At 35.2% G+C, this 18421-nt stretch overlaps 2 protein-coding genes across 4 annotated transcripts in view; one reads left to right on the top strand and one right to left on the bottom strand.

Annotated features, from left to right (window-relative positions):
- Positions 1-14250, bottom strand: part of LOC134744379 (voltage-dependent T-type calcium channel subunit alpha-1G) — a 55446-nt gene extending 41196 nt beyond the window's left edge. For all 3 annotated transcript variants that reach the window (XM_063678160.1, XM_063678163.1, XM_063678162.1), the window contains exons 1-3: positions 14092-14250; positions 13253-13386; positions 12872-12969 (exon numbers count right to left, since the gene is read on the bottom strand). In XM_063678160.1, the coding sequence (XP_063534230.1) occupies positions 12872-12969; positions 13253-13386; positions 14092-14184 (325 nt within the window). In that variant the 5' untranslated portion in view covers positions 14185-14250. The remainder of the gene's footprint in view (positions 1-12871; positions 12970-13252; positions 13387-14091) is intronic.
- The window catches only part of LOC134744406 (mitochondrial glycine transporter B-like), a 373541-nt gene that overhangs the window by 65768 nt on the left and 289352 nt on the right, over positions 1-18421 (top strand). The gene's annotated exons all lie outside the window — the stretch shown is intronic.

The raw sequence follows: 18421 nt of genomic DNA, 5'->3' as shown, positions 1-18421 counted from the left end.
CAATAAATGAATTTGAATGAACGTTGAATAAGGCTTTTTAAGCAGTTTTCCACAAAATTTATAAAAACAACGATCTCAATATAAATGAGAATGAATGTGATCTGATTCTAGTTACAAACTATACGACGAAAAGGCAAAATACGTGAGTTACATAAATAGTATTACTTTCTATTTTTTCTTGGGAATTAAAGGAATTTGTTGTAAAATAGAACTAATATTAGGTATAAAAAAATAATCATATTGCGTCTGATTCATAGAAATCCAACTAGCATCAATGTAAATACGCAAATTCCGAGAGTAAATTCCACTGCGCACTTACGTGTGATAAATATGTCAGATGTATATGTTTACTAATATACGCGTTTCGGATGCCACGAAAATGTGACTGCAGCTTACACATTGCAATCAGTGGTCATATAAATCAAATTTCTCATTTGACTGGGGAAAAATTGGTTCGCGTGAGGGCAATAAATTGTGGGAAGCAAATTAGTGCCGATGTATGTGTAACCGCGCGCTGGATTTTCACTTAGGAGAGCAAGGTCATATATATGTATAATTTTCAATGCCTTACAACTTTGCTTGACAGGATTTGTGTGTAACTGTCATGTGTATGTTGCATCGTTCCAATTTATTTGCAGGTTTTTTGAGTATTAGAAGCCTGAGTCCGACTTAGCGAGACTTGTTTAAATGTTAATGACTCATGGCTGGAATTGCCATGGAATAATGTAAATGACGCTCATTTGAATAATATGACTGGATGGTAAACTTCCTTCTACTCAAATTGTAAATTTATTTTGTAAACACAAAGGTATAAACATCAATTTTGTGCTAAATTGGACCGGTTTGTAAACAATGTCAAACTTTCATGATAGTCAATTTATATAGCAAGATGGTGCGTATCATGTGCGTATCTCATCATCATTATGTTGACCAGATCTTATTGTTTTGAGTTGGCACAGCGTGGGTTGATCATTTCGGTAATAACTAGTCTATCTCATATTATTTTACGAAACCAAAAAAAGGACGAGTTTTTTTATGTTGCAAATTTTATTATGCGCTAGTCAGATTTTATCTCAATATTTAATACAGTATTAAACTGTTAAAAACACACAGACACACAGTAAGAAAATTATATACAAATGGAAAAAAATATATTGACACAATTGAGTGAATTCAGTGGTTTCGTAGTGTCTTTCTTAAAATAACTTGCTTCATAGTTACATAATAAACAAGTACACAAGGGTTTGTACAAACATGACAGTGTGGAGAGGTCAGACTTTCGACCCCTAAACTAGGTAAGCACCTGTGCCTTAGGGGCTAAAGTTCGTCTTAATTCGATGTCGAAAAATGAAGGTCGTGTACAGCAGTAAGATGGTAAAACATTAAACTAATTGCTATAAATAAATAGTTACTTAAGGGTCTGTTTCACAATGTCCAAGTAAAGTCCTGAATAAGCTACTTGCCACTTATCTGACGAATAAAGTCATCGTTGGCGTTTCACAATCTCCAAATAAGCTTTATCTGCTGGATAAAGTGCTTTTTTGTAGGAAATTTTATCTGGTAGTTAATTTATTTGTTAATTAGCTATCCAATACTTTACTTGGACATTGTGAAACAGACCCTTAGTTATTTAAATTTATTTACACTTTAACTAGTAGGTAAGAATCATTTTGTAGTTTGACCATTAGCTTATTACTCTGGAAGCTATGACGAGAGACGGGACGTGTGACTTTGGACTACCTTTGGAATTTACCTAGTACATTATATATATTTTCTCAAACATGCTATGTAATATTGATATTACGTTCTTTATATTAGGCTGGGAAGTATCACGTTTCAGGCGCGGCTAGACGAGAGGTCTGTAATGAAATTTCATACAAAGTTGCAGGCCTAGGCCGGGAAGTGGCTTTTTTTAAATTTCTATTTCACATATAATTGTGGCACAGCATCATGGCATTCAGCCATTTTTTTTTGAACCTGACGGGCTCTATGGCACTATGGCCATTCGAGCGGTAGGACTGTGTGGGGGATGGTAGCCTGGGGAAAATCCAGGACCCTTCCGCATCACACGAGACGGTTTTGCTACGCTGGAAGCTGAAATACTCCGTTTAAAAAAAAAAAACGATATTTGATTGATATATGTATATAGTTGGTCAAGCAAATCTTGTAAGTAAATAAGAACAAAAAAAACTATACTCATCCTTTTCTTTTGGGTGTTAGTACTAGTGTAAGACAAAGATAGTATGATTCTCTCTGTCTATGTTTGAAATAAGACAGTCCTTTGACAAACTATATACCTATATTAAACGTTTGAGAAATATATTTACACAACACGGATAAGAGTGGCATTGCAAACTATAAGTAAGTACCTACATTGTTAGGAATGATGAGTGTAGTTTGTTTTAACCCATGGAGCGCCCTAGTATCACACGTGTTATACCAGTTAGTATAGGAGTTCCATACTATGATAACTCTACGGGTTAAAGCTGTCAATTAAGTTTCAACAAAATATTGTCTTCGGTTACCGCGATAGTTACTCATGAAATAAAACTATGAAAACGGACCATTGAGATTAAGAAATATCCAAACTTTAATAGGGAAGATGGCTTTTCTCTACCACCAGCTTGGGATCCTGTAGTCCATCTGATAAAGGAGCAAGCGAGACATAGACTGTGAGACCTTAGTGTTGGATGATGTTGGACATCCTGAGTATAATATGTTTTGAAAAGATGTGTCCCGCCGAGTTTGTTGCCGGTCCCATATTGGGATACCCTCCTACAATTTAGGAGGGAATTAAATCTTCTCGGGTCTGTGGTGTAGGGTTGGAGCCGGCGTAGTTTTTTATCGCGTATACATATATATCTTTACTTAAAAATAATTGTAGTGTATAACTAGCCTTATGAACCGATTTTGCATGTACAACCAGCCTTAAAGTTTATAGTCTATGATTGTTCATTATTTTAGTGTGTATTTTTGCACTTTGTAATTTTTCCTCAGTCACCCGTTGACCACGAACGCTGTAAAGGGTTCGAAACGTCGGGATGTATTATAAATTCAATATACGCGATATAATCCGTTTTCATAGTTTTATTTCATAAGTTTCAACAAGTTCTTTAATCACGCCCCGACACGAGTAGGTACACAAACTCCGTAACTTGCGTTCTAGTTCCGTAAGCGTCGGAGTTCAAGTTAATGTAATGACTAATGGTTCAAACATCGCTTGCTATTTATTTAGGATCCACCGCTCGTTGTCTGCACTTAGTGAAGTAGACGTTCAAATGATATAATGCTCGGTCCAAGTGAACTACATAGGTATACCTACATAATATGTGCCATTTTCAACCAAAGGGTACTTATTGTCGCTTGTCAGTAAGGCGCTATTTCCATATAGCTTCAATTAGAAATCAACCTTATCAACAAGCGACAATGTGGTACCTTTTGGTTGAAAACGTCACATATACTCTAGTAATAAGTCAGCGTATAGATTAGAAACTCAATTTAACAAATTAAAATTGAGTCAAAGATGAACATAATATCATCTTTTTTGATTTGTAGCTAGATTCCTATAAATGTTACGGAAAGGCGGAAAACGATTCGCCGAGTCAATTTTTTTCTTTCTAGCTCACTAACTGACAGCTTCTAATTGAATAATAAAAGCAATGCGATACGATCGGTTACTTATGGCTTTATAAAATGGAATCCGACTTGCAAGTTTAAAGTAGCTGTATTAAAACTAAGCTCACTTTTCTACGAATTGAATCTAAACAGCAACGAGACACCTTTGCTGATCAGTATTTACATTTTAAATTATAAAAATTGTAACTTATAATTATAAATTTATAAATGTCGCCCAGTTTGACTGTAAACGTAAAAATCCTACTCCCTCCTCCTTTTACAGTTTAGTTATGGTTGCAATTAAAATTAAAATTAGTCTCAGTTAAGCAATATCTGGGTCGCAAAAACTTTATTTAGAATTAGGTTATGCTTGATATTTACAAAAGTTGCCTATAGGTTTAAAAATATTAGGTAATTTTTCCACTTACTAGGTTTACCTGATAATTCATTGTTAAAAAAATCAAACCCAGCTATTAGCTATACTTTAAGAAAAGGCCTTTTTCACTACGTCCGTAAACTTTAAAAACTGTAACTTTAGGCTTTATAAAATTGTTCAGCTTAACTACGTATAAACGAAAAAATCCTGTGTAATACTGATCGCTGAACATATTTACCCGTGAGCAACAGTTTCGCGTAAGTTTAATCCACCGGTAATCGATGAGCGCCGAGTGTAGGCGCACCACGGAGATGACGGGAGATTTACTTTACCACTTTACAGTTCAGTTCTCGTTGCAATTAAAATTATTAGTATCAGTTAAGCAATGCCTGCGCTGAGAAAACTGTGCTAGGCGACGAGGTAAGCTTGATATTTACAAATTTCCCTGTTGGAATATTAGGTATAGGCTCTCTTGGCTTAGTAGGGGTAAAATCCATCTTAGCTTACTCTGCACGGAATATGACAGAACAAAGTGTTGAACTGTAATCGTCTTATTTCCGTATAAATTTGACTACACCTACACTGACACACTTTGTAATTGTATGAGTTAGCTGGATCCTACTACAATGTGTAAATTAGGAAAGATTATTATTTTTTAAACTGAAAGCTTGAGCGTGACGAAAGGTGCTTTGACCAGGGTTTGTAGTGAATAGCTATACTTATAATTTGGGCAAAGTAAAATGCGTCGGTTGTATAAGTCTGCCTCAGGCTAAGTAATAATGAAACCATATAAAATCGTGTAAATTAACTTTAATATATCTGTATATGAAAATACTTTAAACTCAAATCAAAAATCTAGAGAAAAACCGGTTGTTAGGAGAAACTACCCATGAATTGAACTTTACATCCCTTCCTCCTCTAAATGTCGTGCCCAGCATTGGAGGAGGCAAAACAGCTTGAGTATAAATTAATTACTTACCTCAGGCGATTTATCCAAAGGCATACCAACATTTTAATGAAAGTTTCAACCACTAGAATAAAGTTGTACAATAAATGCTGGTACAAAACACGATAACGACTAGTTGGCGTCCATTACACCGCAGTGCGATTAATTGAGTCGGTCGCGCGAAACCGTTACTCAGCTATAAATAAGGAAACTCAGCGTTTCAACGGTTTTTACTTAGTTTTATTTCCTACTAGCGACCCGCCCCAGCTTCGCACGGGTGCAATGCTAATGTATTATACATATAAACCTTACCACTCTATTAAAAAAAACCGCATCAAAATCAGTTTAGCAGTTTTAAAGATCTAAGCATACATAGGGACCGACATCCATCCAGACAACAGGAAGCGACTTTGTTTTATACTATGTATTTAGTGATTTTTCGTTCTTTCTGACGGGTAAAACTACACTTGGCTTCTACTTATGCTTTTATTGTAGTGTAGTATTATTCAGTCATCTTTACAAATTCAGAGAGCTTTTAAGTAGATTCAAATAGTATATTTTTAATCCATTCAGAACTAAAACAATAGGTTAAATAACAAGGTTCAGGTGTAGGTATGGGTACAATAGGTACCTATGTACTAAATGCAAGCACAAATTGAGTTGTAATAAATATTGTTGCCTGTTTTGAAAAATTTTGTTTTTCAACAATATGATGTGCATAGATCGGGGTTTTCGGTGCGGGAATGTTTGACATTAGTCAAAGAGTAGGTATTGAATTGACTTAAAAAACAGAATGTACTTTAGGAGGTTTCTACCTAATAAATAATTAATTAAAGAAAAGATTAAAATAATTTTTTTTTTATATTATATACAAACTTTGTTTCACTTTGTAGAAACACATTTTTATTCATCACACCAACACTAGTAAAATACTTACTGTAAAACATTGCAAATCAAATCCAAATGAACGTTATTTAATATCTGTCTTAAAAAAAAGTCAATTCTACTCGCCGTCATCAGAAATCAACTTAAAATTTGCATCAAAATCGCCACTCATGTGGATTAAATGCAACTTTTTCTTCTTTTTTTGAAAGATAAAGAGGGCCTTTACGAGCTTGTGTGGTGACAATACCATTGTATCATAGTATTAAAATTTCACAGAGGTCGTTATTCATTAGGCATAATATGATGTTTTCTCAGACTAACCTATCTGTTTATCTCTATTCTTACTCAAATCATTCCCGCACCGAAAACCCTGATGTATCAAATGAGGAAACAAAAGGACTGCTAGGAGAAACCCACAAATATTAAATTAAATCAAGTAGCAATATTTTGAAAGGCCAAATAATATTTGGTACGTAATTCTTAAAGTTTATTGGGACATCGGCACTTCCAAAGCAATTAGCAGCACAAACCGGTCAATTCGAACAACGTGATAATTAGTAAATACAAGAACAATACGAGATCTAATAGATACGTTAGTTATCTTTTGCAGTTCGATTCGAGAAACCAATTGTCATTTCACGCTTACAATTACATACAATACAATTTAATTATTGTGACGTTTTGGGATATCCATTAGATATCCATTGGATATCTAAGCAATATCTTAAGCAAATCTTTAAGAGATCGTTCAAGAGGACATTCGGAATAGCTGAAATGTCAAATTTGACATGACTTTCTTAATTATCTCGTTATCGTTTCTGTTTCATATCTAGTGGATGTCTAGTTGATATCTAGATCATTGTTCGAATTGGCCCGAGAGGCTATTTACGGCGTCACTTCATAATTATTGTGCTCACTAAATTATTCAAAAAAGCTCAAAACGATGTTTTAATGTTTTCGCGCCGTGGTATCCACACCAGTCATTAGTACCAAGTACCAATTTATGTTTTACTCGTGTGAAATTGTCTAATCGATTTCTTTTTACGACGTAGCGGCCATAGAGGCCTTTGCGTTATCAAGTATTATTTATTTTATTAATGGCACAAACTGACCCGTGTAGACTTATATTGACCGGGATATAGACTGTGATTACCTTTTGTATTATTTGTGAGCTCCCGATATTTCGACGCAGTTACATGCATCATGTTCACGGGTGACTGAAGATAGCGGGTGGGTGTCAAAGTTGTGTAGACAGCGCTCTGTCTACCCTCATTCCCCCCCGTGGTATATATCCCGGTCAATATAAGTCTAGTGAAACTAACCGTGAATCATTCAAAACTCTGACCCGTGTATCCTTTATTGATTGTAAAATGATTTAACATTTGCTTAAAATATGCAAATGTTATGTTTGTATGTTTTATGTAACCCCTAAGTAAAAGTAGGTAAACAGCATTCATAATTTCCTTAATTTGGAACAAATACTATAGCAAAATAATACCATTTTAAGGTACCTAATTATTATACATTCTGGGCTTTTGGTGCGGGAATGACTTGAGTAAGAGCAGAGATAAACAGATAGGTTAGTCTGAGAAAACATTATATTATGCCTAATGAATAACGACTTCTGTGAATTTTATACACACTATGATACAATTTTATTATCACCACACAAACTCGTAAAGACCCTCTTTATCTTTCAAAAACGGTAGAGAAAGTTGCATTTTATCCACAAGAGTGTAGAATTAAGTAATTTGAATCAAATTTTGAGTTCATTTCTAATGTCGGCGAGTTGAATTGACTTTAAAATGATGAATTTCAGTAATAGATAATAAATAGCGATAATTTGGATTTGATTTGAAAAAATAGTATTTTCCTAGCGTTGTTGTCATGAAAAAAATTGTATTTCATTTGGTAGCAAAGTTTGTTTAAATGAAAAAAAAAAAAACGTGCTTAATTAATTATTTATTAGGTAGACACCTGCTAGAGTATATACAATATGTTTTGTAAGTCAATACCTACTCTTTGGCTAATGTATATTCCCACACCGAAAACCCCGATGTATGCTAATTACCTGCTTGAATGAATCTCAGCTATATTTTACCACGCAATAACTCTCCCGACTCAATACTTTGGAGCTCTCTTACACTGCAAACACTCCGTCTCTATTAGCTATAAGGTGTTTGCTGGCGCAGCCTACTTGTTGCTCGATCGATACTCACTCGTGTAAGTGGAATATTTGTGTTGTAATTCATTCCTTATTCAGCATGGCTCCTGAACGGCAAGCTTAGACAAATATTGATTTCAGAACTTATTAGGTGTAATGTCGGAAATGTTACAGGATATAAGATTACTTTTAAGTTTTAACGTAAATAAATAAATAAAATAAAATAAGCCTTTATTGCTGCTCTACATTGATAACAATATATTATTAGGTATTACTTTTCCGACGACTGGGTTTTGTAACAACAGCTTGTCTTTCGACAAAGGCCTCCTATAAAGATTGCCATTTCTCCCTATCTCTTGCAAGTCTAATCCATCCTAAGTTTTAACATAGTCGATTTTAAAGTGTTGTGAGACATACTAACATTAAATAATTTTACGGTTTACACGCGAATACGCGATACACGGTGTGCGGTAAGCGATACACGGCCGTCATGAACGCTGCTCGCACTGTTAGTGCTTGAGAAAGGAGACCTAGGCTCTCCGAAACATGTCTCGCGAGTGACTAAAATAAGCGAGTCTAAACCGTAAAATTATTTAACTTTAACAGTGTTATTAGCAAACACCGGATTGACGGGGGCAAAAGTGCCAGTGATAGTGATTAATTAAAAATCGACTAAATTTATCGACATCGTAAAAAACAATTTTATCCATCATTATCAAAATGGCTAACATGGCTAAGTTTGAATACATTTAATTGTGTGCAAACCTCTTTCATTTATACTTATCACAAGTATAAACAACTGATATCTGACATTGACGGTGTCGAGTCACTTGTGACAAGTATTGAAATTACATTAAATAATTAATTCAGTACAACAATATTATTTAGCATTCCGATTAATTACGCCTACCTTTTTGTCTTTTAAGTCGGTTGAAAATGCCTCGCAAGAAAAAAGATCGAAGATTTCATGGAAAACTGACCATTCAGATATTTATAGAAGATACAGGTACGAGTTACTTTTGCAAAAAATGTAAAATTCATATGTCACGAAAAAAGTTTTTCGTACAAAGGTATAAATATATAAGAAGCAAAAGGCATAACAGCGTCGCTAAAAACCATAACGTATTTAACCTGGACTTGCTAAAATGTCTTTTAGCTTGCAATATACCATTATTTCACATTCTTAAAATTACACAATGGTTGTACGTCATTTTTATCGATATCAAGTAATAAAATTAATTTTATTTGTCCTCGCACTATTAAACGTCAGTTCAGATTTGCCCCCATCAATCCGGTGTTTGGTTATTAGTACCTATAATATTTGTCTTTTTAATGTTGGTATACCTATTTCCTTATCTTTTAAAGTGGCATACGTGATCTTTGAGTTGTAATTTTGATTTTAGTCTAATTAATCTTTCAAATTTAAATGACGTAAATTGTCCGGGAGTTGGTTCATGCCACTTGAAGGATTATGAATGTTACACCAAAATCCACTCCCATAAATGTTACGCTCTCATTTTAACACATTCAGTGCCAGCGTGAGCTACGCGCTACGGAGCGTAGCCGATGACATGGAAAACCGCATGTAGCGAAAAGCACCTACGAACAGAAAACCCGCCTAGCGGGTCGCTGGTAGTTAATGTGTTAAAACGATATGCTGAAATAACATGAAACTTGACATGGAAATTCAAGTGACTTAAGTATACATATCTATGTCTGGTATGTGTTTTCTTTGCTCGTTTTAAAACGTGAGCGTTAATTCGTTTATTTGCCGCCGGCTAGGTTTTATGACTTAAGCACTGCTATTTATAGCGCATAGCGAAACAATACATAGTACAAAATATTTAAGTATTCTGTAAGTGAAAGTACGATCAGTTCATCGCACAAATTGACCCAATTATAAAGCGAACCTATTTCCCACTAGGCAAAATATCTACCTTTGTACTAACGAGGGTATCGGTTAAAAGTGACATGTTCCAGTATACCATTTTGACTGTACAGTACACACCGCTACAAATACATGTACAAATGTTCACCTTGTTACATTGAAATAAGGTTGAAAACCGTGTACATTTGTGTCATTGTACAAACACGAGCCTCGCCGAGCTGCGGCCGGGCTGCAAGCTACTTGTTGCGCGATCGATCGCACCCACGCTCGCTCGGCGCCAGTTCAGGGTTATTTCTGCAAGATCACATTACTTACGAAAGCTCACTTCACATTCAACGGACCAGTAGGTATCAAACACAACCTTAATACAAGTAAATAAAGCTTAAATTCCAAGCAATACAGAAGTGTATTTACGGCGCTGTATTTGTGCTTAGTGGAATATAACATTTTCATAATATACTTAAGGATTATAAAAAGTAATTGGTCTGTATTTAAGGTTAATAACGACGAAGTATTTAACTAGAAACGTAATAATCTTGAATATATTTATATATGACATCGTAAGGTTGTGCACCCGTTAGCACAGAATAAGTAATAGTCCGTTAGTTTACAATCTAACGTAGATTCAGTCAGCTAACGCCAGCTAACGAAAAAGGTTAGGTTAGTTTGTAAGACTTTCTGCCGTCCGTTTCAAAATATAAAAATTAACAGATTTTACCGTAAATTTTATTTCGATTGTAATAATAGCTCATATTAATATACTGAAAACACCTAGGTATTCGTTTCATAAATATATGTATGTCACGTAGTCATTATCACATCTATAAAAAGTTTGTGTAATTATGAAACACTCCAATGTACCTATCTCCAATTCTAATGACATTATCAAATTCCATCAGTGCAAAATGTTTGGTCCTTAATGATATCATAATGGAAAATTTGGGACAATCGAGATAATGTCAGGAGGCTCAGGAGCACAGAAACTGGAGAAACGTCAGATACTTCTTTCGATATAGCTGTATTACTTTTCATTATAGGACATCTTTCTTTTACAAACAAGCTTAGATTTCCTTGAAGACTTTGACAAAGGAGGCTAAAATGTGAAGAACAACCAGTTACATTATAACTATAGAAAAATTGATAGCTGAAAGTTAAGTTGATATGAGTCGCACTTAAACTATCGTGAGACATATTTCAAAATATTTATCAGTACGGTTTTTACTCACTATTATTTTTAGTCGCTTTTGGCGACATGTTTCGGATTCTTTGGGAATCCATCACGACGTGCACGACGAACAACCGCCGCGGACACTCGTGCCTGAGGATGGATTCCCAAAGAATCCGAAACATGTCGCCAAAAGCGACTAAAAATAATAGTGAGTAAAAACCGTACTGATAAATATTTTGATATGAGTCGTTTTTATAAATTTGTATACACGGTGTTTTATTAAAGTCCGTTTATTTCAAGGGTGCATTCCTGAGCACAAATTAAGTTACAAATATTGTAATATTGTATTTCACATAATAATGAAAACAAGTTTTGCTTAACGAATACTCGAGTATAATATTAATAACCCATGTTTTCTGCCAGAAATCACGAGAATAAATTATAATTACGGCTAGCTGGATTATCTTTGCAGGCTCAAGATAGCATCGATAGCTGTTCTCGATTTCTAATAAAAATAATGCTCGTTTTTTTGTAGCAAAACGTAGTTGCGACTCCTCTCATATTTCGATGCTCTCTGAAATGAGCAATCCCAATTTAAATTCACCCTATGTCGAGAAAATTATACGTTTCCTTACACCACGTTAACGCTTGATGAGTGTGCGAACGCCCTAAAATAGGGTTCTTATATTAAGTGCTCCTTATTAAGCTTAAGATAGCTTCTAGTAATTGAATGTTTGCTACGAAGCGTTTGTTTACAACAGAAACTTTTGAAAAATTTGTTATTCAATTTAATTCTTTGAAGTGTATTTCTTGGTACCTACTGTTTTTATTGAAAACCGAATTTTTGCTTCGTTATGTAAACTTAAAAATATTTTATTTTTATGAGTCTGCTTTGGTGTCCCACTGCTGAGCAAAGGCCTCCCCTCGTTTTTTCCACTTGATCCTGTCATCGGCATTTTCCCACCATTTGGAGTAGAATGTGTCGAAGTCGTCCCGCCATCTCCTTTTCGGTCTGCCTGAACCCCGGCCTGCACCGTCTATGGTGTTCCGTGGGTCCCACTCAGTAACCATTTTGGCCCACCTTTCCGGGTGCATGCGACAAATATGTCCAGCCCAGTCCCACTTAAGCTTAGACGCCTTCATCTATCATTCCAGCTTTGGAGCGTAGTTTCGTGTTTCGTGTGTGTGTTTGTGTGTTAAAAAGAATAGGTAGTTTTTTTATAATAAATTATTTTTTCAGCATTGTCCTTACAAATAAATTGAGACGTCTTTGAACAATGAGCTCGAATTTAAGGAGTTATTATGAATTATTCTGTTAGTGTTGTAGCCTTAAATATTACGAATAACACAACAGTTAAACCGGTGGTTTTGTAAGCTAAGATAGATCTCAAGAAAGCCGTCATTTAAAAAAAATGGCGAAAAGTGACAGTCGACAAAAAACCCTTGTATTACAAAAAATCACGAGAATATTTTGTATAACGTGACCTGTACGGAGGAGAACAGGCGGACAGCATTTTTGCTCAAGCAGAAACGTAGAGTAAAACCAAGAAAAATCTGCAACGATTTTGTTAGTGTGTTACTTATTCGTCATAATTTCATAGAAGTTTGACGTTTAAAATAACACTTGCATTGCGTGTGCTATCAAAATCGTTGCACTTTTCTTGGTCTAACTCAAGACGCTTCGCGCTATTAGCTAGGTCAAAAATACGAAGTTTATCAACAACAGAAAATGCCCTTCCGGACCCTTGATCGTCAGTTTTCTTTTCCGAAATGAGTCATAACATTCTAATTACTAGTAGTGAAATATTAAAGTTAATTTAGTTTCTTACTTGGAATCCTGTTGATCGCCCGCAACGGCCGCAGCACTCGGATCGTTCTTATCGCCGATAGATTGATATTCTCCACATGTAACGCGTATTCTAAAACCCTGTGAAGAAAAAAAATATGTTACCAAATCAGTTTTTAATTAATAGAGATAAACTATTAACATAGCAAGTATATCAACTCAATTGGCAGTATATGATAAACACGACCAAGTAACTTGGCAGCCTGTAATGCTCTACTTGCAAAATTAGTCTTTAGCCCCTCTATAATAATAGCCGTAGTAACGTGGTATTAATGGCCAAGACTACAGCGTTTCTTCTTAAATATGCAAAGCATTTTAATTTTAGAAAACCAACCAAAGAAGTAAGAAAATTTTAACCACTTACCCGGCCATAACAATGAAAAAATCAAGGCGATTCCAAGAGTCGGCGAGGTAAGTGCCGTGGCCGTACACCCCCATTGCAACCATTTTGATCGTCAACTCCAATGTGAAAAACGCAAAGATAATGTCGTCGAAAACCTGCAAATGTTTTAAAGTAAGAAAAACGTTTCAATTAGCAACAAAAATGTATTTAAACTCTCTTGTTTGTCCCGTTGCGAACGTTTGGAATCTTCTTTTTTAAAACAAATGAAAATCTTTCGTTGGTGTTAGTTTTTCTTTTTGTTTCCAGCCAGTCGTTTCGCAAGAAAGATCGTTCAGAACACAAAAAAGGTTTGACTCGCTTATATTAGGTTCTATTTCAAATTAATTTGTTTTAAAATACGAATGTTTAGACGGAATTTCCTATAATTCATTTTATTTGAGCACACAGTAAAGCCTAATGACTCAATTAATTAAATATTTTGCGTTTGTTCTCGTGAATTATAAAGGCAAATAATTCATGAAAGCATATTAAATTAAATTTCTGACTTTTGCATGAATGTATGTATTGTTAAAAATGAGAAGCCAAATTGATATTTATTTTAAGCATTATTAATTATATTTACCTGCCAAACAACTCCGCACATGTAAAGCGTTAAACGTAGAGATATAATAGGTATGTAGTATGGATAATAATAGGTAAGTTTCATATGAAATGTTTTTTTTCATATAAAATATCACATAGGTACTATCGTCTACATGAGGCTGACCAGTCGCGAACAGAACATTTGAGTACGTTATTTTTAGTACCTATATGTATGTAATTTTATGGGATGTATCATCTTGCACTGTATAAATACTTACCTGTAATATCTTGCACCTGTTGGTAACACACTGGTCATCGACACAGGGCTGGTACATGCCCAGCGTCACGCAGTTGAGCAGTATCACCAGCATGGATATTCTCTCGAACCACGTGGATCTTAGTTAAGGACATAAGTTTGGCACAAGGACAGAAAAAATACAAAGGAAAAAAATGCTAGTAGTTCATAAACGTTCGATAGGCACTTTTGCATTGAGTAATATCGAGAGGCTATTCTAGCACTTTACACAACCAAGCACTGCCCTACTACGAGTTTAAAGTACTTGTGCTACGCCGTAGCCTAGCCCTCAGTAAGGCGAAGAACCCACAGCCGTGCTACACCGCTACGTGGGTTCTTCGCCTAATATTATGAAATTATGACACATTGCCGGCGCGAGCTACGCGCTACGAGTATTGGGACCGTGCACGATGACAGCGCCACACAGCGGTTGCAACTAGGCTTTTATTTTGTCAAAACTATTAAGTAAATCGTAATAATTTCAGTGAAAACTACTAAACGGATTTTTATGCGGTTTTCACCTATGAATAGAGTGATTCTTGAGGAAGGTTAAGGCGTATAATTTGTTAAGGTTTTGTGTAAATTGGTTGAAATATGACGATATTTGGTAATGAAGTCAGAAAAAATCACTTGGCTAAGAGCTTTAATCGAAAACGCTGCCCAACCCGTTCGAGATATAACAAAACAATGTATGGTGAAAAGATCTCTCTTTCATTGCTCTACAAAAAAGTCCACGATGGTGTATGTCTATCTTTTAAGGATAACTTAAGTACTATACACATACTTATCTTCTACAAAAAGATTTCATAGTATGTGGTATTTGCAAAGCTATTTACACGGATACAGTATTAATAATTATCAAATTAAATACGTTAGTTATAATAATAATTTCATACAGATTACAATGGTCCCTTACACCATACAATTTAAATGAATATCTCAGAAGTAATCGTAAATTAAAGTTCCATTTCGACCCATATAACTTGTATGAAATGTTAAAGACGCTAATCCGTTAGTTGTCAATTTTTACCACCTTATGCGCTGCGATCGTTTTACCCCCACCATGTACTTCGCACGGTGCCAATAGCCGATAACACGGGAAAACCGGATGAAGCAAAAAGAGCCTACGAGCATTAAACCCGCCTAACGGGTCATTGGCAGTGAATGTGTTAATGTAAATAATAAATATATAGGTCGTACACTTCGTACAGTCTGTGTGGCGGAAGAGTTGAAGGGTAAATAAAATTTTAAATAACTAAGTACCTAAGTAAATAAAAATAATATTTTAGCAGTTTTACAAAGTATAGTTTTGGATTGATCAGACTAAACAAACCCGTGTCACTTTTATATATCAATATAATCAATCAGTCTATAAATTGTATATACAGATGTCAATCACAATGAAAAAATCAACGATGATCAACTCTGGTCAACGTGGGACTCATTGGTAACGCATTGGACCGGCAATCCAAGGATGTGGGTTCGAGTCCCACGTTGACCAGAGTTGATCATCGTTGATTTTTTCATTGTGATTGACATCTGTATATACAATTTATAGATTGTAATAATGTGCTACGTCCCACAATAAAAAAGGAAAAATATATTAACATAATCAATCAGTAATATAACCTAAATATAAAAAAGGTCCGCGATTTATAGAAGCTTTAAATCTACTTTGTGACAAAAAACGCCCCTTTGAATTAATGTGAATACAGTAGTAGGTATCAGATAATAAAAGCCCTTTTTACAAGCTTTTTATTAACCAAGGATTAAAATGCGATATTAAAATTTCTTTACCGATTAACACGAGTACGAGTAGCTGTGTTTTTGTAATAAATTAGGTGAAGTGGTATTATTTGATTTTCACAAACCACCGAAATACCTACAGCTTTAATTTCTAATTTCTATATTAGTTAACGAAGTAATGAAATTGCTGAGGGTAATGTTCAAAATTTTGGCATAACCCAAATACTTTAGCTGACACACAAGCCACTGAAGTAAGTGGCTCCGTTATCCTTAAGTAATGTTTGTTTTTCTCTCTTTTGTTACCCAAATAGCTATTAAACATCATCAGTCATCGAGTCAAATTTCAATCGCGAAGTAGCTTTTTCAGCCACCTTCAAATAATAAGGTTCCTTAAATGGCGTCTATTATACCTGCCATAATGACGCACAATGGCCTAAGTCATTACGGGGGTCGGCCATGTTCATAATTGTGAAAGCTTAGATCTACAACGTCACAAGTGCCCGAGGTCCCCACAGAGACATGTTACTTGTTAGCCCTAAGCGATTGTACATTCGACGTTCTTACGGATTAATTTTCACGGAAGTTTGCAAATTAGTTTACATTAGTGGTTTTCTTTTGCTTTGTTTGCGTGAGGTTGAAAAATTAGTGCATTTAAAAAGGACAGTTTTTTTTTCCTTTTAAGGTATATAATCTTGTTTAAGTTCTCATAATAATAGCAATCGGATTTCAAGTGAATGACAACCGTTAAATAAATAAAATAAAAATAAAAATAAAAAAGCCCATTTATTCCATAACCAAAGATTAAAACTAAACTAAGTTAACATATTTATTAAAAGTATTTAGGTAATTTTTTTTTTAAATCTATTTGTTAGAGTTTAATTTTGTATTCTTAAACTACTATTTGTATCTATATCTATAACTATGTATATATATATATAATTTGGTTAGGACCCCTCACGGGTAAAGGCCTCCTCCAGCTCTTGCCATCTTTTCCTGTCTTGCGCAGTATTGGGCCAATCATTATCCATGTCACGGAGTTCATCTGACCATCTGGCGTTTGGTCTGCCGTGTCTTCTTTTGCCGTCTGGGCCTTTCCACAGCGTGGCCACTTTTGTCCATCTTTTTGCGTGCATTCTAGCTACATGGCCGGCCCATTTCCATTTGGACTTTAAACTGTATTTTAATGCATCTATTATTCTAGTCTTTGCTTTAATATCACTATGTCTTATCTTATCCTTTAGTTTTATTTTCATAACATTGCGTTCGATAGCCCTTTGACAACTTCTAATTTTTGATTTTGTTTCTTCGGTATATTTCCAAGTTTGGCTGCCGTATGTCATGGTTGGGAGTAGGCAAGAGTCTATTACTACCTTTTTCAATTTAAGTGGGAGACTACTTTTTAGAACTTCTTTCATACTCCAAAACATGTTCCAAGTTTTTTTAATTCTTCGATCTATCTCTTCTAAGTTGTTTGATGGGTTGAAAGAAATTTGTTTGCCTAAGTACACAAAGCTTTTTACGTATTCAATTCCTGTGTTTTCTATGATGATCGGAGTTTCCTCGAAGTTTGTCATCAATTTTGTTTTTTGTAGATTAAGTTCCAGGCCAATTTGTCTGCTAGCTGTGCTTAGTAATGAGATCGTGTACTGCAGATTTCTAGCTGTTTCGGCCACTAGCACGATGTCGCCGGCGAAGCAGAGATGTGAAAGCTCCTGTAGTGACATTCTTATGCCTCTATTATTCCATTTTAAGCTCTTAGTCGTTTGTTCTAGGACGATTACAAATAAGGTCGGAGATAGCCGGTCGCCCTGTCGTACTCCTCTCTCTATTTTTATTTCAGGGCCGGCATGTTCAAGCTTGACTCTACTTTTGCAATTTTCGTAGATGTTTTTAATAATGTCTATGTATGTAGGATGAACTTTTGCTGCAGTCAAAGAGTTCCATATTGCTTCGTGGTCGATAGAGTCAAAAGCTTTTTGATAATCAATAAAGCCAAGATACAGTGGTCTCCTGAATTCTGAGTATTTCTCTATGAGTTGCTCTACTACCTGTAGGTGATCGATTGTACTGAAACCTTTTCTGAAACCTGCCTGCTCTACACCAAGATAGGCCTCTACTTGTGGTGTTATTCTTGACTGTAAACCGGCTGAAAAAAGTTTGTAGAGACTGGACATTAAGCTTATTGGGCGGTAATTAGAAATTTCAGTAGGGTCTCCTTTTTTGTAGATAATACTTATGTCTGATTGAGTCCATTCATGTGGTACTTTCTTTGTGTCCAGTATTTTGTTAAAAAGCCTAGTTAAGGGTGTAAGTATGAATGGACAGCTAGCCTTTAATAAGTCATTTGTTATGCCGTCTGGCCCCGGACTTTTTCTTGGTTTCAATTTATATATAAGCTGAAATATTTCCTTTTCATCGAAGCTTTTGATTGGACTATGATGGACTATGATGTATGTCGAGTTCGTTGTTTTCAGGGATATCCGGTAAATTTTCCATAAGGGTTGGTCGTCTTTTCTTGTATAAGTTTTTATAGAATTGAGTTGCAATTTCCTGTATCTCTTGTCTAT

The sequence above is a fragment of the Cydia strobilella genome, chromosome 9, assembly GCF_947568885.1.
Source record: "Cydia strobilella chromosome 9, ilCydStro3.1, whole genome shotgun sequence".
Taxonomy (NCBI): Eukaryota; Metazoa; Arthropoda; class Insecta; order Lepidoptera; family Tortricidae; genus Cydia; species Cydia strobilella.
Note: the sequence above shows the minus strand (reverse complement) of the source record. Positions and strands in the feature narration are given on the sequence as shown.